General features: G+C 37.8%; 7 protein-coding genes across 7 annotated transcripts; 5 read left to right on the top strand and 2 right to left on the bottom strand.

The window, feature by feature from the left end:
- The first annotated feature begins 158 nt into the window (after window positions 1–158).
- On the top strand, window positions 159–2,272 carry RHIMIDRAFT_295394 (uncharacterized protein). Its single transcript, XM_023614176.1, has 6 exons — window positions 159–202; window positions 280–316; window positions 447–596; window positions 662–1,536; window positions 1,587–1,817; window positions 1,874–2,272. The coding sequence occupies exons 1-6, from the start codon at window positions 167–169 to the stop codon at window positions 2,081–2,083; spliced, it is 1,539 nt and encodes a 512-aa protein (XP_023461924.1). The 5' UTR covers window positions 159–166; the 3' UTR covers window positions 2,084–2,272.
- Window positions 2,258–3,398, top strand: RHIMIDRAFT_270228 (uncharacterized protein). Its single transcript, XM_023612178.1, has 5 exons — window positions 2,258–2,357; window positions 2,420–2,800; window positions 2,851–2,986; window positions 3,043–3,115; window positions 3,166–3,398. The coding sequence occupies exons 1-5, from the start codon at window positions 2,345–2,347 to the stop codon at window positions 3,298–3,300; spliced, it is 738 nt and encodes a 245-aa protein (XP_023461923.1). The 5' UTR covers window positions 2,258–2,344; the 3' UTR covers window positions 3,301–3,398.
- Window positions 3,399–3,465: 67 nt separating this feature from the next.
- On the top strand, window positions 3,466–4,505 carry RHIMIDRAFT_241954 (mitochondrial carrier; the record flags this gene model as incomplete). The annotated part of the gene is made up of 3 exons (XM_023609685.1): window positions 3,466–3,591; window positions 3,655–3,961; window positions 4,018–4,505. 3 exons carry the CDS (start codon window positions 3,466–3,468, stop codon window positions 4,503–4,505), a joined length of 921 nt encoding a protein of 306 aa, XP_023461922.1.
- A 39-nt stretch (window positions 4,506–4,544) lies between these two features.
- On the bottom strand, window positions 4,545–10,871 carry RHIMIDRAFT_79373 (uncharacterized protein). The gene is made up of 3 exons (XM_023615707.1): window positions 10,790–10,871; window positions 5,828–10,726; window positions 4,545–5,771 (listed from the first exon to the last, which is right to left on the bottom strand). The coding sequence occupies exons 1-3, from the start codon at window positions 10,822–10,824 to the stop codon at window positions 4,610–4,612; spliced, it is 6,096 nt and encodes a 2,031-aa protein (XP_023461921.1). The 5' UTR covers window positions 10,825–10,871; the 3' UTR covers window positions 4,545–4,609.
- Window positions 10,872–12,705: 1,834 nt separating this feature from the next.
- Window positions 12,706–13,285, top strand: RHIMIDRAFT_79342 (uncharacterized protein). Its single transcript, XM_023615706.1, has 2 exons — window positions 12,706–12,946; window positions 13,012–13,285. The coding sequence occupies exons 1-2, from the start codon at window positions 12,808–12,810 to the stop codon at window positions 13,164–13,166; spliced, it is 294 nt and encodes a 97-aa protein (XP_023461920.1). The 5' UTR covers window positions 12,706–12,807; the 3' UTR covers window positions 13,167–13,285.
- Window positions 13,286–18,400: 5,115 nt separating this feature from the next.
- RHIMIDRAFT_241951 (1,3(4)-beta-glucanase) lies at window positions 18,401–19,403 on the top strand (the record flags this gene model as incomplete). The annotated part of the gene is made up of 2 exons (XM_023609684.1): window positions 18,401–18,802; window positions 18,858–19,403. 2 exons carry the CDS (start codon window positions 18,401–18,403, stop codon window positions 19,401–19,403), a joined length of 948 nt encoding a protein of 315 aa, XP_023461919.1.
- Window positions 19,404–19,721: 318 nt separating this feature from the next.
- On the bottom strand, window positions 19,722–25,459 carry RHIMIDRAFT_241950 (uncharacterized protein; the record flags this gene model as incomplete). The annotated part of the gene is made up of 17 exons (XM_023609683.1): window positions 19,722–19,862; window positions 19,914–20,199; window positions 20,253–20,375; window positions 20,430–20,518; window positions 20,569–20,693; window positions 20,753–20,950; window positions 21,001–21,232; window positions 21,287–21,325; window positions 21,372–21,566; window positions 21,628–21,712; window positions 21,763–21,900; window positions 21,957–22,028; window positions 22,079–22,880; window positions 22,931–24,548; window positions 24,606–24,824; window positions 24,873–25,331; window positions 25,382–25,459. 17 exons carry the CDS (start codon window positions 25,457–25,459, stop codon window positions 19,722–19,724), a joined length of 4,899 nt encoding a protein of 1,632 aa, XP_023461918.1.
- Between the last annotated feature and the right edge of the window lie 102 nt (window positions 25,460–25,561).

Below are 25,561 nucleotides of genomic sequence, written 5' to 3'. Positions count from 1 at the left end.
TCCTTTTCCATGAGTGAAAAAGGAAGAAGAAGGGGGATGGATATTGATGACTACGTCATTCATTCACTTCATTGTAATTATCTTCAAACATCATTTGTGGGCACAGCTGCTTAAATTGAGTCTCCTTACTTTTTTTCTATCTTTTTTTTTTTTTTTTTCATATAAAATGAGTTCTGGTAGTGATTGTGAAGACGAATATATGGTAAATAATGAGCTTTGGTTTTTCTTTTTTCTCTTTTTTCTTTCTTTCTTCTTGTATAATAACAACTAATGTCATAGTATGAAGACGATTCTGATTTTGTGGAATCCATGAGTGGTAAATGGGTAGGCGTTTAATTTAGTAAGAATCAAGACCCAAAAACTGACCACGTAAATATTTATGTTTATATAGAAAGATAAATAAAACTATAAATGAGACTAATAAATAAAAAACAACAACACAACAGAAAGTGAAGCTTATGATCACGATGAAGAAGACGAACTATTTACAGAGAAACAACAAAAGAAGGCTTATGAAGTAGACTATCAAGTACTTGATTCTTCTAATCTCAAGACGAAACAAGATGCAGAAATATCACAAGTATCCATGATTCTAGGTAAAAACATATAAATACACACCTATTTAATACAAGTATTAAACTTTCTCTCTCTTTCTTTGTAGGTCTTTCGTCTGAGGATGCTGCTACCTTACTGCGCTTTTTTCGTTGGAATAAGGAGAAGCTATTTGAACAATATATGGATTCATCTGAGAAAGTATTGAAACAGGCTGGTGTTTCATCCGCTACAAACCCTAATCGATCATGTCAACTAGCTGCCGAGTTGGATAATTTTATGTGTGATATATGTTGCGATGATTCTCCTGATATTGAAACCGTTTGCTTATCCTGTGAGCACAGGTTCTGCAGAAATTGTTATACGCATTATCTTTACCAAAAGATCAGAGAAGAAGGAGAGAGCAGAAGAATACAATGTCCAGAGAGTGATTGTACGTTGATTGTGGATGAGAAGACAGTCGAAATGCTCGTCAGTGATGACATTTTTTTCAAATACCGTGAACTACTAAACAGAACTTTTGTGGATGATAACGACTTTTTAAGATGGTGCCCCGCGCCCGATTGTCAGTACGCCATCGAATGCAATATTCCGAGTACTTCGCTCATGTCGGTCGTACCTACTGTCGAATGCAAATGTTCACACCGTTTCTGCTTTGGATGTGGGTTAAGTGACCATCAACCCTGTATCTGTATAATCGTCAAGAAATGGTTAAAAAAGTGTGAGGATGACTCGGAAACAGCCAACTGGATCTCTGCCAATACGAAAGAATGCCCCAAGTGTCACTCGACTATCGAAAAGAATGGTGGTTGCAACCATATGACTTGCAGAAAATGCAGATATGAGTTCTGCTGGGTTTGTATGGGCCCTTGGAAGGAACATGGCACCTCTTGGTACACATGCAATAGATTCGATGAAAGGAGTAGTGCAGAAGCAAGAGATAATCAGACGCAATCAAGAATCAGTTTACAAAGATACCTTCATGTAATATAAAACTTGTATATTAGTACTGTATCCTAATATCTTTATAATAGTATTATAATCGTTATGCAAATCATGAACACTCTGCCAAATTAGATCAAGAGCTATATCGAAAAACAGAAAGAAAAATGGAAGAGATGCAGCAGACAAGCGATCTTTCATGGATTGAAGTACAGTTCCTTAAAAAGGCCGTAGATGTCACTGTACAGTGCAGAACTACATTAAAATGGACCTATGCATTCGCCTTTTATCTTGCAAGAACAAACCAAACAGAATTATTTGAGGTAAGGTTTCTTTTTTTTTTTTTTCTTTTTTCCTTCATTAAATTAATACTTTATAGGATAACCAAAGAGACTTGGAATTGGCAACTGAACAGTTGAGTGAGTTACTGGAGAAACCACTAGACCCAGACCCAGAAAAGATTGCCAGATTGAGACAAGCAGTGTTGGATAAAACGGTCTATGTCAAGTTAAGAAGAGAAATACTATTAGAGGACACAGCTAAAGGCTTGCAAGAGGGAAGATGGACTTACTGCATTGATCTTAAATAAAAGGGTTTTTTCTTCGAATTATCTGCATTGTATACCGATTTTATTGATTTCATTATGTTAAATAAACATTTTCTTTTATTAAATGATCCCTCCCTTAGTGAATATTTCACAAGATTCACTCTTTTAGTGTAGAACTCATCACTATTTTTTTTTTTTTAAAGCAAGCTGGATGTTGCTTGTTCGTCCATAATGATATCATTGGGATCCAATAAAAGATCACGTGAACTGAACCTTTTATATTTTCTCTTACTACAGTCATCAATGCAAATCAAACGTACAAAATGAATCAATTAATAATAAAAACAGGAATGACTCACCTCTTTTTTACTTTTTAAGGACAAAGATCTAATGATAGCTTATCTTTTGCTCCCAATGACTTTCAGTTCAATTTTGTTCCTAAAACTCAATCTAATCAACGCATCTTTGATAGTGACATCCCGGAAGCTACTAGAGAACTAAGCGCAATCACACTAACAAAAAGATACCAGAACCGTATAAAAAAGCAATTCAATATTCATCAATGGACTATACCACGGCCAACTCCAAATCGACATGAATCAGTCTTAGTAAAGCATCAGAATGTCGCATATACCCTTGTTATTTATTCTCAAGCACTCTTTAATATTATCTTATCTCTTGCTATGCTTTATGTATTTATACAAATCATTGTGATTCTCAGACATGATTTTAATATCAAAGTCGATGAGCAGTTGGAAGGTATAGTGTATTGCATTGAGCATTAAATATATCGACTAATTTTTATATAGGAATAAGACAAGATATTAAAGAATGCACAAGGAATTATGCACTAAATCACTGTGAGCTAGTAGAAAAAGTACCCGCTATCGAAAGATTGTGTCAGGATTGGAAAGTGTGTATGGAGAAGGATGTTGTGGTTGCAAAGTAAAGAATGAATATAGTAAAGTGAGAAGCATTATTATTAATGCATTGATAATTAGGGCAAAAATATCAGTAGAAGTGATTGCAGAGATTATTAATAGCTTTACAGAACCAATATCATATAAAACCATGGTGAGCAATTCTACTCTACATTACTAGCACTCTAACTTATAATGATGTAGTTGTTTTTTTCAATTTTGACCGTTGGCTCGCTCATCTTTTCAAATATGGCAATTGGAGTCTACAAAAAGAATCATACAAGGCATGAACCATTGGCTATTACACATCATCAAAATTCATTTAACAGCAAGAATTAATTATTTTACATAAACATGTAGATCAAGCATAATATCTTACAAGCGTGTGTGTTTATGTGTATGGCAGCCATTTTGATCTCAGACTGTCTTTTTTTTTTGGGACAAAGAACAAATTAATGCTCCCTGCAGCTATAGATCTGTCTTTTTCTTTGCTTTCGTGTTGCTATGCAAGACATAGAATATGAATATGAATCTTTGGGTGCAAATTCAACCATGACTCAGAATGCAATTGCAGGCGCAATGGCAGGGATTGGAGAACACTGTATAATGTATCCTGTAGACAGTATTCGGGTATGCGTGTTTTTTGTTATTTTTCGTGTTGATATGACTTGGACTGAAACACATTTTCTATAGACAAGAATGCAGGTATTATCAGTACCAGAACTTACAACAGCCATCGCGTCTAGGAAACAGTGGATCAAACAAGGAAATCTCTGGAAAGGTGTTTATTCTGTTATTGCTGGTGCCGGCCCTGCTCATGCTGTTCATTTTGCAACATATGAATTTTGTAAAGAAAGACTCAATAAGTCCATAGCTTACAGTACTGAGGTGAGCTTACCTAATGGAGACATGTTGACAATACCAAGTCATTTGATCGCCTCAGCAGGAGCAGGCGCCATTGCTACGTTTTCTCATGACTTTTTGTTGACACCATTTGATGGTAAGATTATATAAATATATGTTTACCTATGCTTATTGTATACATGCACATTATAGTGATAAAGCAGAGGATGCAGATTCAAAGCACGAAATATACATCTGTTAGGGAATGTGCCAAGACGGTGTACAGAGCAGAAGGCTTGAAGGCGTTTTATATTTCATTTCCTACAACACTGTCGATGTCAATACCGTTTCAATCCGTACAGTTTGCAACTTATGAATACTGTCGATCTAAATTGGACCCAGCTGGGACCTACAGCCCAAAGACGCATGTGATTGCTGGTGCTGTAGCAGGAGCAGTCGCATCATCCGTAACAACACCATTGGATGTGATAAAAACATTGTTACAGACACGTGGAACATCAGTAGACCCAGAAGTAAGAGATGTAAGAGGCTTCAGGCAAGCTGCTCGTTTGATTTATAGTCGTTATGGCATCAAGGGCTTCTTTAGAGGATTTCGACCTAGAGTATTAACCAATATGCCAAGTACTGCTATCAGCTGGAGTGTATATGAATATTTCAAGTGGTTTTTAGCAAGCGATTAAGAGGAATTATTTTCATAGAGTGTACATATATCATGTTTATTTAATAGCTTCATCTTTGTGTAAAATAAAACAATAATACAAAAGTTTCTTTATTTATTCATACTTTAATTTTCAAAAAACCTTTCACTCAAAAATGTCTGAAGCATGTATATCAGCTTAATTCTTAGTCTTATATCAGCAACTGTCTTCTTTTCAACCAACTTCTCCATTGTAGTCGCAGCCTTTGATAGAGTCTCGACAATATCCATAATGTTATCTACAGCAATACTCATCCTTACTTCATCTGAAATATCAGGCTTGGCAACCCAAAGTGCTGCTTGAGACGTAAGCATCAACGAGCAACTCTGAATCACATCCAAGGCTTGTTCCAATGGTTCGTCCTTTGCGTCCTGCCACTGATTGATCATGACTATACTTGCATTGATGCATTCGACAAGTGTACCAAATGATGCTTCAGCATCTGTTGCGGCTCGCATGTTGGGACAGATAATCGTATTGCCAAATGGCCATTCGATATCTGGCGCAGTCAGGACGAGTTCTGAGCTACTCAGCACCACAAGGGATGTCATCATGTGGTGTGTGATGGTCAATATGTATCGCAGTGTCTTTTTCATAAACTGGTCTGTCGTCTCGGTATTGTCCGTGCGATATAACTGTGCTTTCATATGTGAGGGGTGTGTGAAGTAATAAAGATAACGTTGAAGTAACAGGAGTGAGCAATCCTTATATGACGTAAACAAGTTGGTAGCAATGTTTGGTATACGCTCTAAATGCTTTGATAATTCAAAAAAGACAGAGTTGATACGTTCCAGTTCTTCTAAAAGTGGCATCGAAAGCGATTCAAGAGGAGCGAGTGCAAACAGTGAATCACTGGAGCTATTTGCTTTTTCAAAGGCTTTGCCAATCTGAGGCCCACAGATCTGTAGTAGATTCACTGTGCTCTTCAACACAATGTCTGACTTGCCATTCGTGCGTAATAAGCTGCTGACTACAGCAAGGATTTGACACCAAATTGAATGCAGAGGATTGCGTTCGACATAACCAGGCTCTTTCTTGGTCTTGTCTCCAAATCGAATAAACAAGTCCAACATGCCTTGCTGTAAGCGTATTGTTAGACGGTTGTTTGTAAGTGTGTCAAAGACATGGTAAGTGACAAGAACTTCTGCAGCTTTTGGTATATTGGCCAAAGTCAGCAAGAAATACAATGCGATTTCGGCATAGGGTGTGATATTAAGGCTATAGACACGATCATTTCCAGTCGCTTGCCTATATAATAAATATTAATATATACAGATATACAGATATACTTTTCTTTATCATACCTATCAATTTCATTCAACACGATGTCAATACCACCATAAAACAATTTCAGTAAGCTATCAATAGTATGATGTGCCTTGAATTTGAAAATCCATGCTTCTTGTAAAATACCATATCGTTCATGTACAAGTTCTTGCAACAAGGAAGTCACTATTGTAATATCCTTGATACAACGATTCACATCTTCTTCGCTTGCTGTAGAGCCTTCTGCGCTATAGGATAGGGCCTTAATCGACAAAACATGGAAGCTATCGCATACAACAGAAAGGACATCTCCAAGACATGTCTGCATCTCTACTGACTTTAAGAAGTTCTTGTTGACAGATTCCATCGTGCCACGAAGAGTGAATATACACAACATCACTGCTTCCAAAAGAGGTCGATGGAAGTAAACTGCCGTCTTATCGCTCACACTATCCTTGTATGCGAGGTTTTCACGAGTAAGCAAATCAGAGAGGGAGATAAGAAGCTGAGAGACTTGCGAAGAGTACTTTTGCTTGGCGGCATCATCTGTACCAGATAGCGTAGGCTTTGACAAATAGATCCAGTCTTCAATCAGATTTCTGATCATATGCACCAGCATACTATATGAAGTGAGCGTCACACCGTCTTGTCTTTGCTCTGACTTTGCTTGTACGATCAGTTCAGAGAGGAATCCACGAAGGTTATCAAAGCTGTCCACATTGTTCTTTTCAACCCATATCAAGGCACTGGTATGGCGTGAACAAGTCTCAATAAAGGATTTGAAGGAACGAAACAAGACGATTTGAGAATCAACAACAGAATAGCTGTGGTTGGCTTCGATGATCTTTTTGAGCAGACCGTCTGACAATCTTTCAACTTCCAAGGCTGCATTTATCTTAGGTGTGATTAGCATATTGTCTCTGTCTGCAAGATTGTATTTTTCCTTGATGTCGCTGTATAAAGAAAACACACGGCTCACAGCCATGCGTAAGTTGTATAGGTACGAATCACCATACTGACGAATATCTCCAGGAGCTCCATCATCACCCGTGCCAATTACAGCCGATTTGAAAAGCAAAGCAGACAGGTTTTCAATACCAATTGTCCTTAAGAGAGCACTAGCCGAATGATGAACTGAGTCTGTCAAGCTCGAATCGAAGCTGTTCTTTATATATTCTTGGCGCATCTGTGAAAGTCTGGTGGGCTCACACAGCTTGATCAAAAGGGCCTTGAGACCACCAGGAAGAGCTTCGAGCATCTTTGAGAGATTACCATTCTTTGACTTTTCGTTACCAGCTGTCAGATGAATCTCGTAAGCAATCACACGTAGAGCAAATGCCTTACTCAGGTTCGAGCAGCACAACTGACGGACAGACAAGTCAAAATGATCATTTTCACCAAAATCGGTTTCTAAAAAGTTTACGCTCTCCAAGGTATCAGCCGAGGTGTCAACTTCCATGGAAGGATTCAACAGTATCTTGCCAATGACATCCCATAGGGCACTGTCACTACGCGAATTTTCAACTAGAGCATAGTGATCAAACGCGGTCTGCCAGAACGTAGATAAGAAACGCAACACATTTGACACAACAGATGGCTTTTCCAATGACAGACTAGACCATTTCTCGAGCATGCTGATGGCAGCACGAATAGCAGACTCCGTATTGCTCACAGCCGTTGTTTGGGTTAACGTTTGACCACCTAACTGACGAACAGCAGATTTAGGACTGGGCATAATAAAGTCTCCACAATCTAAGAAGAGGATGGCCAGACTGGGTTGAGTTTCCAACAAAGTACTAATGAAATGCCAAATAGCAGATAACAAGGTTTCATTCTGTGAATCGTCCTTTGCAGTTTCAAGATAGGCACGAATGATAGTATGTGCTTCAGCGGTATCGCCAAGGTATTGTACAAAGCTGGGAACAGTCTTCCAAGCAGATGTTGTACGGCATAAAAGTGTCAGAACATAGGTTGCTTGAATAGGTAAGGCAATGTTGTGGCGATAATTGATGTGTTTAGCGATACGCAACAAGAAATCAGAGCAGCTTCCACTAGCAGTACGCTCAAGCATTAAACGTTCAAGTGTGCTTTCACTAATATCCGTTCCTTCATCAATATGTTCCAAACGTCGTTGAAGTAAGACTTTGATGAAAACAAGAGTGAGTGCTGTCAGTTCTTCAGTACGCTGTGCTTCTTTGATATGACTTGATTTATAGAGAGCATTAGCCATGACAGCCCCATCAGAAATTACATCAAGCAAAGGAGATACATGATAAATACCACCATCGTACAAGAAATTGCTAAAGATGCCGTCGCGTATTCTGCCTAGACTCAAACCGGATGTGCTAAGCTGGTTGGATTCTCTAAAGTAATTACAGATCACGATAAAGATAGAAAGTAGCTTGATGCCAATAAGATATCTCTCAGAGACCTTTCTATAGCGCCAACCAGAATAGGAAGGAAACACTTCGAGCATAAGATAATGCAAGCAAACATAGAGTGTCTCCATCTGTGCTTGAGCATCAGGTGAAAAGTTCACGGCTGCTTCTCTAACCCACCAGTTACTTTGAATATCATGAACGAGTCCATGGACCAGATCCAAGAATGACAATAGCAACTCGTAGCTTCCTAGTGTGCATTCAAACTTGGCGACAATTTGTTGTATATTCAATGCACGACTTATAATGAATGGTAGCTTGGTCATGTTACCTGTTCCAGGAACAGGTGTGATTCGAGGAAGCAGAGGTGATTTTTGTAAATAAGGCCAAATGTATTGACGATAGTAAGGAAGGAGCATTGTCAAGCATTTGATAGCTAATGTCGCAATAGGAATAGGACATTGTTGAATGCCACTGCTGAAACTGAGAATATCGCATAGGATGGAGATAAGGATAGGTACTTCATATACTTTACCAGGCACAGCTGCTGTTTTCTGAACATGGTCCACCAAGACTGGGCCTAGCTTTGGGCTATTGGATAGTACACGATAGATCAAATTGAGAATGCTGATGACAGCTTCAGGATTTTCACCGACCAATGTGTAATCTTCATCTGTAACGTCAACAACTGCAGTAGGCTTACTCTGTTGCATCGAATTTGCCAAAATAGATGCCAACATATGCCATCCAGAATATCCGTGTGCAAACTGTACAATACGACTATCTTGTGTGCTTGACAATAATATGCCACGGGATTGTCGAGGAATACTGATACCGGTGATATAGTCTAATGAGGGTGTAATTTGTAAATTTTGGTCAACTTGGATAACTGGCACGTCGTTCTCTACAGCTGCTGAAGTAAAGATTGTATCCTTTAATACCACGGTGATCGTCGGTAGCGCGCTCATAAATTCATATACTTTGTCAACAGGTTTCTCATCTATTCTTGTATCAAGTTCATTGGTAGTAGCCAAGGAAGATAACATGTCTGTAAGATGAGTGAAGTAGACAGGAAATCTACCAAGTGCAGCAGTCAGCAAAGGATACTGATTTTGTTGATCGAAGTCTTCATTCCAGAAATCTTGACATAGCATTGGCTGATCTCGGTAAAGCAAAGTAAAGCAGTTGATCAGACTAGAGTAACTTTCCATTGGAAGGAACTGAGGAAGTGTAGTTGCCAAGAATGACTTTAAGAGTAATCTAATAACTACTCTGTAGCCAACACTGTTCACATCATCCTCATCACACAGGTTACTTTCAAGGATAGCGTTGATCGTATCAAACACATTCAATTTCAATGCACGTCCTACCAAGGTACGTTCCAGATGATCAGATTGTTGAATCGAAATGGTTCTCTCTTCAGCTGCGTCAAATCCGGCGGCTCGAGCAAATGATCTATCAGCCAAAACAGAAGAGGAAATCTGTTGTTTGCCTTCGAGTAACAGCTTTACTTGATCATATCCACTAGGAAGACTTGGTGCAGCATCGACGGCATTTCGTAAGCAAGTAAGAAAGTATGACCAAGCGAGCAAAAATGCCGAATGCTCTGGACTATTTCCCATGTGTAAAACAATTTGATTGATTTTTGCTACTGCATTGGGTGAATCAATCAAACTTGCGTCTGCTGCTGCGGGATCCAATTTTACATCCAGCGTAAGATAGGGAGGGATAATCATGCTGACAGCAATCAAAATAGAGATACAGCTGACTTGTTCACGAATCCTCTCTCCTTCTGTATCTAAAGCATAGCTGCATACTTGGAATCTTCCAAAGCTGTTGACCTCAAGCTCTTGAACAACTGACACAATAAAGTCTGGTGATAATGACGTTGTAATGGTAAACAAGAACAAAATTTCCAACAAAGCCTTCTGTTCTTTTATATTTTGCTTTGCCCATGCTGTTGACCATCCAGGAAAGGAGTAAGTACGCGTTGGTACCTGAGATCGAATAAGCCTGGAGAATTGCAAGAGAAGTTTGTTGACGAATGGTATATTGTTGGTGCTGTCTTCAAATAGCTTTTCAACCATGTTACTTGCAATATTGTTGAATGGATGTTCACTATCAGAAGATATACGCTGCAGGGATTGAATACATTCCAAAAGTGAAATACGCTCTTCAAAGTAGAAATTGGCGATATTCATTATCAATTCTGTGTTTTCGTGCAAAGGAATATCTACAGAGTTTTGTTGGTCAACATATTCATGGTGGTCTGCCTTGTAAGAATGCCAAAGAGCAGCACATTGAAGTTCGTTCAGGTTGATGATGTCTGATATCTTCAAGACAAGATCTTTTTCTTTTTGGTCAAAGGTAATTGATTTTCCATTGATGCTCACAGTTGTACCTGTTGTCAATTTGGAGCGAGATTGAGCTGAAGTAGCTGTGAATGCTTCAATACCAAGTTTAAGTTGATCGTATTTTTCTTCAAGTAGCGTCTGGAGTAGGTCGGTAGAGCATTGTTCAACGCCTCTTTCAATCGTATCGAATAACTTGCGGTAAGTTCTATAATAAAAGCATGAGTCGTGTGTGCCCCAACATATTTCACGTGTATGTATGTGTATGTACCCAGCGAACTTTTGGCTTCGATCGCTTTCTACCATTAATATAATTTATGTCTTCGTTTAAAGAATGGGCCTCAGACAAAGACTAGTAAAAAAAGACACGAAAAAATACAAAATTTTAACCAAATTTTTTGTAGACAGTCTGAGATTCAAAGCGAGACAGAATCATTTTCCAGACAAAAGTGGCAAACATTAAAGCAAGACAACTGTAAGCTTTTTTTATTATAAACTCAAGTCTGTGGTGGATTATTATGGCTTAACATTCAGAATGATAAAGTTACTACCAATGATCTAAGTACACGGCTGTCATTACTGATAAGTTTGCAGGAGGAACAGAAACTGCGTGTCTATGGCTACTAAGATGCGTATAGCCACGTTTATTACTTTCTATATGCTATTTAATGAGCTCAATGCAAGTAATAAAATAGTATAGCTTGCCTTTAAATACCTGTATGGTCAATAATATAAGTTTTAATAAACAAGAAAGTTCTTGAAAAGATAATGGATGTTTTGTCAAATCAAAATAAACGAATATGCTCAACGAGACAAACGGAATTGGGAAATTTGATGTTATTTTCCTTTTAGCAAAACAGAGATACTGTACCTATCCAAATATCCCGATTACACATCTCCCTATTGACGCTTGATTTAATGACGCAAGTTTAAATTGTAGTACTGTTGCATAAATATCTGGGGATATGTCCCTGAATTGTAAGTTATATGACTGGCGCTGTGAGAGTACGAGTTGTACATATTAGCGATTAATGCTTATCAGCTCACTCACTCTTCTATGAAGCTCTTAAGTATACCAACAGAAGTGAACTACTAATTTACTATACATTTTTAAGAAATTATTCGCACGCAATACAAAATCAATAGTAATTAACACTTTAGTTGCTTTTCTATGACTTCTTTAAAAGACAACATGTCATAATACATAAAATGAGCTTGATATTTTGAGAGATAAAAGTTAAATGTGGTCAACGCTTTATAACAAAATGAAAAGTTGTTAGAAGCTTCATAAATAGCCTGATCTTGACTTCTTTTTCTTTTTCTTCTTTGGACCAAAAAGTAAGACCGGCTATTCTCCAGCTAGTCCTAAGGCATACTATATATTTAATCTTGCAAGAAACTGACGCGTAGTATTATAGATCATAAAATCGGAAATAGTACCGGTGCTAACTTGGGGTAGCTTGGTTCTTACCAAATTTTGGACCCATTCGTTTTCTTTCTTGACCTCTCTCTCTTGGCTTCTCTTTGCGTGCTTCTTTTTTTCTCTTCTTTCCTCGTCGTCTTCTACGGGTTGGTTATCACCAATCCTATTTAGTGCACTTCGGGTAAGATATTAATAATCTCTTTACATGTTTATTCACTTTTCTTTCCTCTCCCTTTTTCTCTTATAAATTCTCTTCTTTATAATGCAAGTATTCAACATCAGTGTAAATAAATTATTTACTAATCATTTCTTCATTCATTTTTTTGCTTCTTGAGAGCTCCATTTTATTGTTATTTATTGTCTAAAATTATCATATTTTTATCTGTGTGCGAATAATTTGTGGATAAAGCGTAAGACTAGTATAAAAAAAAAACCTAAAATGCTTTACTATCTGTCAAACATTTTTACGTAATTCACATGTTTAACCATTGTGTCTCCACACAACAAAACTAAAAGCAAGTTTAAATCATGCAAATAATAGGTAAGTAGAGCGCTATCTTGAGGCGCTAGCTGTAACATCATTTTACAATTTGTACCATCGAAGCCTCTACCTAACCTAACGATGTCCAGTGGGATATTCTTTAATGTAATTACACGTGATTATTCTTGGTTCTTTGTTGATAGAACTGACAACATAATTTAGAAATAAAAACTTCTTTTTATCTCTTTTTCTTCTTGAAAAGAAAACTTTATAAGTTCAGAGTCAACGTCAAAGAATATGGAATGATATCTGTTTTCGAGTAAGCCTAGCGTGGCGCCACACATTGAAAAAGTTTGTTGTTGACATCATAGGTAGCGCTTGTAACATGAACCCTCTCATGAGTTTCCTCGTGCGTGTAGTGTATGCCGCAACTATAAATAGCCGGCCATTTCGCTACCACCTGTATCCAACAGGAATCCCACGCACAGATGATAATCAGCAAGAGGAAGATAAAGTTCAATTTAGTAAAGATGGGTAATGGTTGACAGTTCTCAGCGATATCTAATCTTTTTCTATTCTTTTATGGTAGTCAATCATGCTCAGGTTATTCAATTTCTGAACCTAACACACTTGTCCAGTGATCCAATGAATGAAGGAGTATATGAATGTATATCTTTGACCAGCAGCGACATACTTTCATTGGTTTGGGAAATATACCGATTTATTTTACAAAAAGAGCATTAATGCATTCAGCAATGGTGTATCAACAAAGCAGCCTTCATAGCTGCTCACTTGAAAAGAAGACTTCTTAGCAGCAGGAAAGTCAGCGTAAGCTCACTGTTTGTTGCAAAGGAATTGTATATTGGTAAAGAAATAATATTTTAGATATCATTGGTATGTTTTGATATAAGATTATAATACTCTCTATTTTACAATAGAGTATATATTCTATTTTCTTCTGTCGCATCTAGTGTGATAAATAAGTAGTGACTGGGCTTAAGGAATTGATCTAGCCATGAAAGAAGCTTTTGAACATGTGGATGCTAGATTGAAATTACTTGTTCATGGTATAATTGGCCCAATTCATGTAGTATTTATGCATATTATTGGCCTTCGCTGCGACCAGGAGAGGGTGAAACCATAGGGAACCGGAGAACGTATTGGGAGTATGTTTAAAACTAATGTCGGTTGATTGCACAGTAAATGACATTTTGACGGCTCGAGTAAAAATTTATTGATGCTTGCTGATTGTCTGCCATTCAAAGGATAAGTGAATATAGAAAGCAGCTTAGTGTTTTTGCCTTGTAGACGTTTATCCAGGTTCTGTTACAGAAAGCGCCGTTTGGTAGCCTTGAGTAAGCGAATGCCGAGATCGTTGTTGATAGATGATACCATCCTCCAAAGCGAAGTGCAAGAAAGAGTATGCCACTGATGTTCTCTGGTGGTACTAATGTACGGCAATAGTCAAGTGAGTAAAGTCTCGTTTAGCAGAGATAGAGAGCGAAGAAGAAATTGTGAGTGTGGTATATTGACTCATTCCAACATTAAAGGCAGCTTGGACATATGAAGCATAACCTTAGTGGATGCATTGCCTCGAGCACCATAAATTCTCTTGATACAGGGATCATGGGCTTCCTTCAGTGCATAAAGCTGTGATCTTGTAAAACGATTAACGACCAAGCCGTATTCAAGCTGATGACGAACGATGTACGCATAGAACCTGCTGCTGAGAAGTTTACAAAAACTAGAGGGTTTTACATCAAAGGATGTCAGCACATTCATTGTTGTAATAGCCTGTAGCTGTTACATCGGTTAAGTTACTCTGGTTTAAGGTGGCCACCCGGCTTGAAAGGTACACCGAAGTAAGCAAATGCAGTTTCCCATGGCAATGAGTGACCGCAGCGCGTGTACGTGATTGGGCTTATACTACTGTCTAAATAATACACTTGGGCGAATTTCATTTGTATCACATCTGTATATTGTGTTCTGTACATTTCTGCAACAGATCAACCATATGTGAGCGTTCGGCAATGAGGATCATGTCGTCGGCGTAGAACAGACAGCTAAGTGAGGCATCATTTTCAATGGTTCCAAGTTAGAAGTAAGAGATTGTGGACGTAGTTGCGTTGACAGTCGGATGATATACCGAGTATACATATGATGAGAGTATAGACCCTTGCAAAACTCCTGTTTTTGGCGCTCAAAAATTATAAATACAGATCTTTTCTTGTTCTAAACGTGATCTTTTTTTTTTCTCATTTCAATTCTTTATATTTTAACATGAGCGCATTGTTTTATTTGAAGACTGGCATGGAAATGTTGCTGATGAGGCGCGACCTTTAGTGAAGTTTCACCGGCTTACTCAATTTTGATGGAAAATCAAAAGATGAAGGCATCTGAATGAAAGTGAGCAACTTCAAACGTGATTATGTGCGCTATATCTTCCAGGATAAGGTTCGGCTTTTTGATCTGAAGATTGACAAGTGCACGAGTGCTGCTGCTGCTGCTGCGAGCCAATTGGGCATTCACATCCGGGCAGCTCAGAGATGGGTTAAGCAGTACAGTATGTTTCCCTGAGAGCATTTTTGACATTTGTAAAAGAATAGGTCGTAAGTGCATTCTTACCGAAAAGCATAAAATGGCTGTTACCAACTTCATTAATGCCAATCCATCTACTTTTGTGGTTGAAATGACTCAGCATTTGTTGAATCAATTCAATGATCTTAAATATTCTTGTAGCACAGTTTATAATTTCATGAAAAGCGAATGTAATCTTTCCTTGAAAGAAATTGGTCATTATGTGCAAGAATAAATGTTGTCAATCAATTACATCTTGTGAATTATATCATGATGCGTCATCAAATACTGCAGATTACAGATGCCACGAATCAATATTGTGGGCGTAGTAATAATATCGTATAAACATGATAACTCTGGCTTGTGTACGAAATATATATTGATTATACTACGTCAAAGGGCGTAATCTTCTTCGATATAAACGTTGAAATACAGTATCAGGGCCAGCCTGTCTTCAATAGATGCGCCATTAGATACAATTTTGGCATCAGTTTGGCCAAAAAGCACAGAATAGTCAACCGTCAGTCCATGGACGTTGAAGTTGTTGATAATTGCTTCCAGTCTACTGTTAGGAATGGTTCAAATTGATCGACGAGGATTTTTTCATTTTAGTATTTTGAATAAATTAAATTTGATGCTTAATTCTTGTTGGTCGCAGAAAAGGAGCGCGTCCTTGAGATGTACACCAAAAAAAAAAAAATGGACAATATCGATTGGAAAAGTTGTTGATGACCGAATAAAGCAACCTGTTGAAGAGTCTGTACATAAGTACTTATTGCACTCAGTAATAATTGATACCAATGATTGTATTTGGAAGAAATGCCTCACTCATACTGGGTTGAACATAATTAGGCAGTATAGATTGAAGCAGCTGCTAATTATCCCGACTGAGCTGTAAGCCTGCTTTAACCCATATGATAAAGCTTGGAAGTCAGGCAAAGATATGTACCAATTTGCAGTCAGTCAAAAAACATGACCCTATAGAAGAGTTTAGCGAGAAGTGGGTAAGAGACAGCATCCTCAGAATGCCAGATTGTTTCTCTACAATGACGTGCTTGAGCTCAATGACTACTTTGAGGCTGATTTTCTGCATGAACTCTGGTTCATTGTGTACAGAACCTTCAAGAGCAAATTTAGGGCGTTGCTCGGCGAAAGAGCAAGTGTGGCTGTTTCTCTTACCCGAAATGAGGAAAGAGGACTGGAAGCAAAAGACAGGATGCAAGAAAAGCCACAGGTGCTCAAGTGGATATCCTGTTCAAGATATCTAATATCGAGCTTGATGCTTATGAAGTAGGTCGAGACAACGTTGCAATAATAGACAACAAATACCTTGATGACAGCCTAATAAAGCTTCTCAAAACCTTAAGAGATATACTTCTGTTGTTGATGCAGAAGAACCCTGAGCAAATGAATAATGTTGCAAGTATTGGTTTCTTAATAATGAGTAAGCAAAAAATATAAAGGTAGTAAAGAAATATTTAATAATACAGTTTTTAAGATTAACTTTGGAGGGAGACCATCATAATGTCCCAAACATCTTACTTGTATGCTTAACCGGTAACACGCCATTGAATGTTATCAGATGCATCAACGACTATACCTTCCTTTCTCCATCATGTATCCTCTTTCGTTTCTTCTCAATAAGCTTCCTACGAGTCTTCGCGTTTCCCCAAGGTATGCTGACTCTTGATGGTTTTATTGGCCGATTATCTGTTCCATCCTCTTTGAAATAGATCAATTTCAGCACGGCTGCTTTTCTCGGGAAGCCAACTCTCCGGGTGGACGTTTCCTTCGCTGACTTGATAGTACCAGAAAATTCTTAGCCTCTTTCGTCTTTTAATTGCATTACACCTTTTTTTACTCTTGTGACCAAAGGGGCATTTGGATTCCTTACAGACCTTCTGACCTCGTCCAGGCGGTTATTTAAACAAAATACGACTTCCATTTCTGAAAATGCAAATTTGATTTTGATTGGTCGACGACATTGATTTTGATTGTTCAACGACTGGCTGCAACTTTGCTTGTTGGAAGCACTGTCCACACGCTTAAAGAGGTACTATCATTTGTGTAATGGGTTGCGCTTAACTCATACAATGCTTCTATTTTGTTCTACATTGGTTCGTGTAATACGTAGGCACCGAAAGCATGAAGCTCTCTTGTTAAAAAAAAAAGGAGGATTGTTCTAAGCTAATTTTATAAAATAAATAGTATTTGAATCGGTCTTTTACACTTCAAGATACTTAAATCAAAAAGAAAGAGATTTGTATTTTTTTTTTTTAATATCCAAAAGAGCATCGCGCAGGGAGCTGACATCTTTAGTTAGGGCCTTTCGCAAAATAACTCATTCCTGTAATTTCGTGTCATGATCTTGTTTAAAAGAAAGAAAGAAGCTGTAAAAGCGGGATATACTGAAAAACCTAGACTTTACCAGATGAGACAAGCATTTAGAAAGATACACTATAGTTTCATAAATGACTATTATAATTGGATGGGCTATGGTCATACCGAAATTCATAAAGTAAGCGTATTGCTTATACATTAGAGCAGACTGTGGCTGTAAAGTGCGCGGGTTTAAGTGTCGCTCTTGAAGGTCGATCATTCAAAGTAAATTAAGCTGTCTCGATTAAGACGACACTTCGGTAAAAAATTAAAGCGAGCTGAATGATTAGTCCAATGAAAAAGAAAGTTGCTTATTTTACAAGAAAACATTTGATCAGTGCGACCCAAACTGCATATAATTACAAAGGCATTTGTAACCCATGGTTATCGTGTAACTTAATGTTACATTTCATACTTTGCAATTTTAACAAGCACTTCCTTTTTTTTTTTAAAAAAAAAAGGCTGTGTGAATGCTTTCCCTGAAGAGAGAGGGAAAAAAAGTAAACTCAGAAAATCAGGGAAAACTCAGGAAAGACTTGCAATATATGAATAATACGGAACGATATGCTGTGATCCCCATTACATAATCGACACTGGTAAATCTAGAATTTTCAAGTTAAAAGGAAGTATCATCGCTTTAATGCAATAACTTGAACGCCATCTGATGCCGAATATCATACAGTATTGTTTAAAAGCTGCCCAACACTTGCTTTATTCTTTGTACAAGTTCAAATGAAAACAAGAGCATTTTTTTACATAATAACAACATGGACCCTGTTTGTTATATCGAGCAACTACTCCGTCTACCCGGCTATCATATGATCATTTATTAGATGCTAATTAAATGCAGTAACGAGTGTACCTCACCCATATTGTTTTTTTGGTTAGGATACGTTGCATTTTTTTGTGCCTTTGTGATTATATTAATATACGTCAGATGCGATGGTGGCCCCCAGGCAGATGTATTTATATATAAAAGCAGCAAGATTTCACTGCAAAGTTACAGAAAATAACTCTAGCAAATGTTGAAATCTGTCATTACATCTCTTTTGGTTGCAAACCTATTGTTCGCCTCAAGTGCACAAGGATGGGTATTGAAAAAAACTTACCAAGGCTCTAGTTTCTTTGATGGATTCAGTTTCTTTACTGATGCTGACCCTACCCATGGCTTTGTTCAATATGTTGACAAGTCAACTGCACAATCTGCTGGCTTGATTTCTACTCAAGGAGGAAAGGTCATCATGAGAGCCGATAATACCACAGTTAGTGCTAACGGCAGACGCTCTGTCAGAATTACTTCCAATGACGCTTATTCCAACTCTGCACTTGTCTTGCTTGACCTTGAACACATGCCAGTCGGGTGCGGCACTTGGCCCGCTTTTTGGATGGTCGGCCCTAACTGGCCCAACAGCGGTGAAATTGATGTATGTATATCGTGGAAATTGCCTGGGAATTTAGAGTTAGCTAACATAATTATAGATTATTGAAAATGTAAACAAGGCTACTCTCAACCAAGTTACTTTACACACCAAACAAGGATGTAGCTTTGCTGGTGTTTCCCGCACACAGATTGGAAAGACTTTGACCGATAACTGTGACGTCAATGCTGCTGGCCAACCAAGCAATGCTGGCTGTGGTGTTCAGGCTACGAACGCAAACACCTATGGTGATGGTTTGAACAACATTAGGGGTGGTGTTTATGCTACTAGAATGACAGCAAGTCAAGGTATCCAAGTTTGGTTCTTCCCTAGAAACAACATCCCATCTGATATCTCCAGTGGTAATCCTAACCCACCCTCATGGCCAACTCCTCTTGCTTCCTTCCCATTCCAATCTGGTCATTGTACCATTGACTACTTCAATAATCTTCAAATTGTATTTGATTTGACCTTCTGTGGTGATTGGGCTGGCTCCGTCTATGGTTCTTCTGGCTGCCCTTCTAACTGTAATGATTATGTTAAGAACAACCCAGGCGCATTCAGTAACGCTTATTGGTCTGTCAATTACGTTAAAGTCTACCAGTAAACCCACTTTATTTAAATTATGTATTCTTGTACAAATAAAAAAATAGTTCTAGCTCCAGTAATCACAGATAGATCAAACAGCTAATGCATACAAACTGTAATAACTTCCTTTGAACATTTTTCTGCATGTATTGCTCGCTAATTATAAAAGATTAGGCGAGGCACACAGATTGTAAAATATATATATAACAGATTAGTACTGTATGATTTGTTTATTTGTCTTTATCTAAAGCAGAATCTATAAGGTGTTTATATAAACGCAGCCCAACCTTCATAAGAAAAAAACGTAAGTAAGCCTTTTTCTAAGAAAATATCGTATTTAAATACCTGGAAACATTTTTGATAAATTGCCTATATCTGTGGCAGCTTTGATCAGCTTGTCTACTTCAGCTTCAACCCCTGACTCTTCTGCCGTAGCATATTTTTTCTTCAACACACCCATCGTTCTAGATGCTCGATCCTATTGAAAGCAAGAATGAATGACATATGCTTAAGCTAAAGTTATGGTTACCCTCGCATCAGACTGTGACCATTCGTTAAACAACGTTTGAAACACGCCTGTCAGTGCTTGGCGATTATTGAGTAGGATTTGTAAAACTATTTCACAAGTCTTGCGAAACTGTCCTTCATAGCCTACGATTCCCATAGCATCTACTAGGTTGTGAGTAAGTCTAAACGGTACTACTTCAGGTACATTCAGTCGTAAGCCTTGATCGAATAACATATTCAAATCAACATGAACTGTATCTCCATTTGTACGATCGAAAAGAATATTTTCAGCATGTCGATCGCCAAGTCTACAGAAGAAATCTAGTTAAATTTATGCAGCATACACCATAAAATGCCTTACCCAAGCATATGTCCTACAATAGACATAACAGCCAGTGTCTTTACATATCTTGTTCGACTAGCTAACCATTGATTAGGTTCAGGAAAGGACTTCAAAAACCATTTATGTAAAACAGGTGGAGATCTATTCCATACTGTAAATACTAAAAAGTAGCACCAATAAGTGAAAAGCACTTACTGCGCTAGTACTCTCTTGAATAATTCTAAAAGCTCTTCGTCTGTTAAGCCTGGTAACTGCCTTTTGTTTCTATATTCTATTTGTACTTGCTGCGTAACATAAATATCATTCAAGCATTATATGAGTACGAAATACTTACATTTGCCTTTATACCCAAATTATTATAGATATCAGTAGCAATGGCTTTCAAAGGGAACAGGTTATCAATCCATTCAATCAGGCCCCATTCATCACCCAGTGGAATTACAGCATACGTTCTTATATCTAATATAACAAAAAAGCATTAGACTAGCACATATCCATCATAATCATTCTGTTATTACATAGATTTCTGTCTCTTGAATCAGGATTTTTCTTCAAAAAGGAATTAATCATGTAGTTAAACTCCATCATACGTGCATCCTTTCGAAGATCATCATTGGCCTTACACAAGAACTTGTAGTTCCTTCCATCGCTTCCGACAAAAGTGATTCTTTTGGGTTGCTGTAATGATCTCATGACATCTACTTCAGGCATTACCTCTATTTACAATAAATTATTCAAGGCATTCCCTTTTGACAGTTCTTCTTACTCGTAATCGTTACTATTTCACCAGGGAAAGGATCAAAGGTTTCACCTTTTTTGATTAATTCTGGTAAACGTGGAAATAGGCTGCTTTCTCTTGGGACGGTTAATACAAAGCCATCAAAGTTTAGCACTTGCTTCAATTTAGGTATATCCTTCAAATTTAGCGTTGACTGTGCTCTGTCTCCTACTGGATATTTGGATATTCTGTGCAAGAAATTTCTAAAGTATGTTGCTTGCTGTGATGATGTTAAATTCGATGAGTATTTATAAGCTTTGTTTTACTTTCTTACTTCTATCACGAGAGGTATCACTGTATTCTGTTTATTTGCCTGAGAGTAATATGTTATTACTATCAAACCAAGACGTTCCCCCTACCTTGACACGGCCAAGTATAGTATTGATTCTATCAGTAAGTAAAGGAGTTCGACCATCAAGAGTATTTAATAAAAGCCAAATAGTGTTTCTTGGGTAAGTAGAAAACACAGCTTCAATAATACAAGATAGAGTATTTGCCATATCAGTATTCCCCACAGTTAGATGCGATATCAGACGGGTTAAAAATTTACCAAACTGTTTATCTTTTTGTTAAACATCTCTTTTTTTTGTTAGCAAAGCCCTTTTATACTTTTACCTGGTATGTAGGGACCTTCGTAAGAGCGGTTCTTATTAGTTCATTGGTTCTTGTTAGTGTCTCTGCATAGCCTTGGCCCTCAGATCTACGCCATTATAAAGTTAGTTTCTGTTTAAACAACCCAAACTCACATACGATTTCTTGTTCTCGTCAGCAAGTGATACCATCTTAACCCAGTAATTAATGAATTTCGACATGGAGGTATAATAATATTTTGATCCACAAGAGAGCGCCTTCAATACTGTTTTTATGATAATTTCATAAACTCTTATGCTATATTCCAGCAGGCATTCATGAATAAAGTGTCATGTATATATAACAACACGTACCATATCGATGGAGGTCTTCCAGCGCATTGCTTACACAAATACACGGCATATTGCACATTTGCCTTTTCTTGTCTGTCATTTATAAAAGTTAATACTCTATTAATCGTACAGTAATACCTTACTTTTCTGGGCCTTTTCTGGCATGAGTCATATAAAATCTGGCCTTTTCACCACTGTAAATAGAGGAGTCCTTCAGATAAAATGAATTAAGGATGATTGCATCGTTCGCAGCAGCACCTTCTTCTAGATTTGTCAACATAGTCACAGCGTCCTGTCTTCTTCCTGTTTGCCAGAGCCATTTTGCCTTTTCTCTATGCGTTATTTCATTACCAGCTCTTTCCGCATTGACAATTGCATCAAGTGCTACAATCAAGTGTCCATTTTTTCTGCTGTACTTGGCAATATCTAGCCAAATGCCACCACAAGATACTGACTGCTGACGTGGTCTGATATCGTACAGGGCCGTTCGTCGAAGTTCAAGTAAATCATGAATATGTTGATATTGTGGCATAAGAAGCTTAAGGGTTCTATTCCACTTGTTCTCGAGTTCCGAGACCTTCTCAATAGGATCTTTTGCCTCCCAAGCTTTCTGTGCGTCTTCTAATTCCTGAAGCTGCTGTAGCTTGAAAATTGTCTGATATGATTTCTGATAGGACTCAATCGTCTTTGCCCCCAAGCTGCTAATCAGATCTCGTCTTGCATGCTCAATGTAGCTCGCCGCTTCAAGGTTTCTGTTCTTTTTCATGCTACCTAAAGCACGTGCAATAAACGACTCTGTTGTCTCTATAGTCTGATGTTTGGAAGCCTCGTCAAGTGCATTCCAATCGCCCATTCTCCAAGCTGCATCCATCTTAAAAGCATTCATATGAGTCGACCAGTGAGGATTTGCATCAACATACTTGTCAGAAAAATATAAAATAGATGCTATTCAATATTAATATAGCAGGCAAATAAGGATGTATGTGCGTACTCACCGTAGCTTCCAGACTTTTTAAGGCATTCCAGGAAGCTCATACAAGCAGATAGATCATGTGGATTCTTTGCAACATTATCCATATGATAAATCTCTGCTTCTTTCCATTTTCCCATATTCTCAAACCGGATAATTTCTTCATCATTACTAAATCTGATGGAATACATGCTGAGTAATGCTTGAAGATCTTGCATATTTTCTGTTTTGACATAAATGTGTCGCAAAAACCTCATCGTCTCTTCGTCTTCCAATAAATTTGAGGAACTTGTTTTGATATAATTTTCAAAATGCATAAGTGCCTGAGGATACGCTTTAGCATAGAACGAAGCTTTGGCCATTAGTTTGTCAGGAATAGCTTCCAAAAAGCGACCAACCATGGTCGTATCTCTAGACCCAGCGCGATACAACCACTGTCGGCAGTGTTCCGTAATAGCAACAACAGCTTGGAGCGATGCTTGGTTCTTTTGATCAGCCTTGTCTAGCTTCGAGTTTGTGTTGAGTACAAGAAGGATTTCATTTACAATGTTTTGAATATCGCTGGCTGATGCGGATAAAATAACATGGAGAATCAAATGTGGTAGTAGATACAGAGCGACATCCAGATTACCATAGTAAACAACTGGTAGGCATGCTGAGAAGATAGGTCGAGCCTCATCATCTGTAATCTTTTCTAATAAGCAGTACCATTGCACAACCCAGGTTGAGACACTATCTGCCTTGGTATATATCGGGTAATTGAATATATATTCAGGAAGTACAACGACATAAGACGACCGTAAGAGAGGCGTTAAAAATTCTTGAATGGAATGAGGAAATCTCTGCCATGTATTAAACACTTTCTCGTATTCTTTGCTGCTTTCCATGGTCTCGACTGTTCTAAATCCAGCATGTTTGAGTAAGACTTGTATCGAGTATGATATTAACTGGTGCATAAATTCATTGTTCACAGCGTGATAAGCAGGTATCAGACAGTTGATGACAATATCACATATGAATTTTAAATTCTCTTCATTGGTTTTAAAATTATTTATAACATATGTCTTGTCGTTGCGAACCTTGACTTGAATTCTACTTGGATCAATAGCATTCAACTTACCAAGACATACACCGACAGCATATGATATTTCTGGATGATTGATGTATTTGTGAGCTAACATCAATAGCTGTGAATAGAGATGTCCCGTACGCACAGCCAGTAGTTCCTTTCGTTCAAGTAACTTGGACATTTTTTGAATACCCAAGAGGATTTCAACATCACTTGGTTTCTGTATGGATGCAAATGCTCTATTGAACTCCCTTATCAGCTGCATCTCCCTGCTGCTTTCGATAAATTCTCTAACGTCTTGTAGCTCATCGAATTGAGGGAGTGGAGGAATTTGGCCATATAAATCCTTTGTAAGTTCATATCGATCTATCAAAAGCTTTTTAATTGTATCTGCTACTAAAATACGAACTGACTGGTTCGAATGACAGATCATGTCTGTAAGCCCGCGGATAATTGTGCTCAAATGTAGCTTTAATCCTTCATCACTTAGGGCAAAGATGAAGCAATTCCACAGACTGAGTGCTTCCATTTCCATATTGTTTATCTCGCTGACAGAATAGAACACCTTGACAAGCTACATTATTGAATATGAATGTGTGCCTTTTTTTTTTCACATAATAACAGCACTTACATAAGTGGCATGGTTTTGAACATTTGACCCTAATAATTTCATGATTTCTTCAAGTGATGACAATGCATAAGGAGGCTCAGGATCTGGTCGCTTTATCTTTTTGGCATTGGTAAATCTTGCAATCTTTTCTAGTATAGCTATAACGTATATTGAAAGATACTTTGATAAATCTATAGTGCCATCAACCATGTTTTTTAACTGATGTAGAGCTTCAATGGCCTAAGATATTCCATTAGCATAATTCATATATTACTCCTTTTCTCTTACCTGTGATTTCTTTTCTAAACATCCTAGTGATAAAGCTAAATCTGTAGTTATTTGAGTCAAATTATTGGAGATTAGCGTTTTAAAAATCGCTTTGGACTTGGACACTCGCGTCAAGCGCTTGATTCCTTGTTCTTTCAGTTTGGAGTTCTGCTCCATTAACAAGGCTATGGTAATATGTAATCCACCTTGTAGGCAAAGTTCTGCCATAGATACAGAAAGTTCTTTTGATATGATCGCCAAAGGGTTTTCATTTGGAGCATAAAGGACAGCATAAGGTAGTGTATATTCAAAGTAGGCTCGCAGGAAGCTTGTTGTATCACAATCAAACAAACCAGCAATTTGGCCAGCAAAGCCAGTGTCATAAAGAAGTGCTCTGACAAGTAACTCGGATAAAGATTTGCAGTGGGGTTTTAAAAGAGATGAGGTGCTTGTATTTAGACAACTAGCTATATCCTTCAACTTTACATAGATATTAGCCTTTTTATATAATGGCTCTGCCTCATGGTTACCTTTTGAATGAGTAAACTGGCCCTTCTATCGTTATCATCCTCCAATGCCGCCAAAGCTTCCACTGTGTGTGACACCATTCCATAAAGTTGTTTGTATACAGAACTGTGTTTTGCGATACATCGCACATCATAAACTTGAGGCCTACATTATGAAAAGTCAAAACAAAAGAAGCAAAAAAA

This window comes from Rhizopus microsporus (assembly GCF_002708625.1).
Source record: "Rhizopus microsporus ATCC 52813 unplaced genomic scaffold scaffold_26, whole genome shotgun sequence".
In the NCBI taxonomy this organism is placed as follows: Eukaryota; Fungi; Mucoromycota; class Mucoromycetes; order Mucorales; family Rhizopodaceae; genus Rhizopus; species Rhizopus microsporus.
Note: the sequence above shows the minus strand (reverse complement) of the source record. Positions and strands in the feature narration are given on the sequence as shown.

What these genes read in the sequence shown, in the direction of transcription:
- RHIMIDRAFT_270228 (XM_023612178.1), top strand. An exon ending in AGTCGATGAGCAGTTGGAAG is followed by an intron (nt 2,801 to 2,850) that starts GTATAGTGTATT and finishes ATTTTTATATAG; the next exon opens with GAATAAGACAAGATATTAAA. An exon ending in AAGGATGTTGTGGTTGCAAA is followed by an intron (nt 2,987 to 3,042) that starts GTAAAGAATGAA and finishes ATTGATAATTAG; the next exon opens with GGCAAAAATATCAGTAGAAG.
- RHIMIDRAFT_79342 (XM_023615706.1), top strand. Translation starts at nt 12,808, where the DNA reads ATGAACCCTCTCATGAGTTTCCTCGTGCGTGTAGTGTATGCCGCAACT. An exon ending in GGAAGATAAAGTTCAATTTA is followed by an intron (nt 12,947 to 13,011) that starts GTAAAGATGGGT and finishes CTTTTATGGTAG; the next exon opens with TCAATCATGCTCAGGTTATT.
- RHIMIDRAFT_295394 (XM_023614176.1), top strand. Translation starts at nt 167, where the DNA reads ATGAGTTCTGGTAGTGATTGTGAAGACGAATATATG. An exon ending in ACAAGTATCCATGATTCTAG is followed by an intron (nt 597 to 661) that starts GTAAAAACATAT and finishes CTTTCTTTGTAG; the next exon opens with GTCTTTCGTCTGAGGATGCT. An exon ending in GTTTACAAAGATACCTTCAT is followed by an intron (nt 1,537 to 1,586) that starts GTAATATAAAAC and finishes TCTTTATAATAG; the next exon opens with TATTATAATCGTTATGCAAA.
- RHIMIDRAFT_79373 (XM_023615707.1), bottom strand. Translation starts at nt 10,824, where the DNA reads ATGGTAGAAAGCGATCGAAGCCAAAAGTTCGCTGG. An exon ending in CGAAGCCAAAAGTTCGCTGG is followed by an intron (nt 10,727 to 10,789) that starts GTACATACACAT and finishes CTTTTATTATAG; the next exon opens with AACTTACCGCAAGTTATTCG. An exon ending in GTGTTGAATGAAATTGATAG is followed by an intron (nt 5,772 to 5,827) that starts GTATGATAAAGA and finishes TTTATTATATAG; the next exon opens with GCAAGCGACTGGAAATGATC.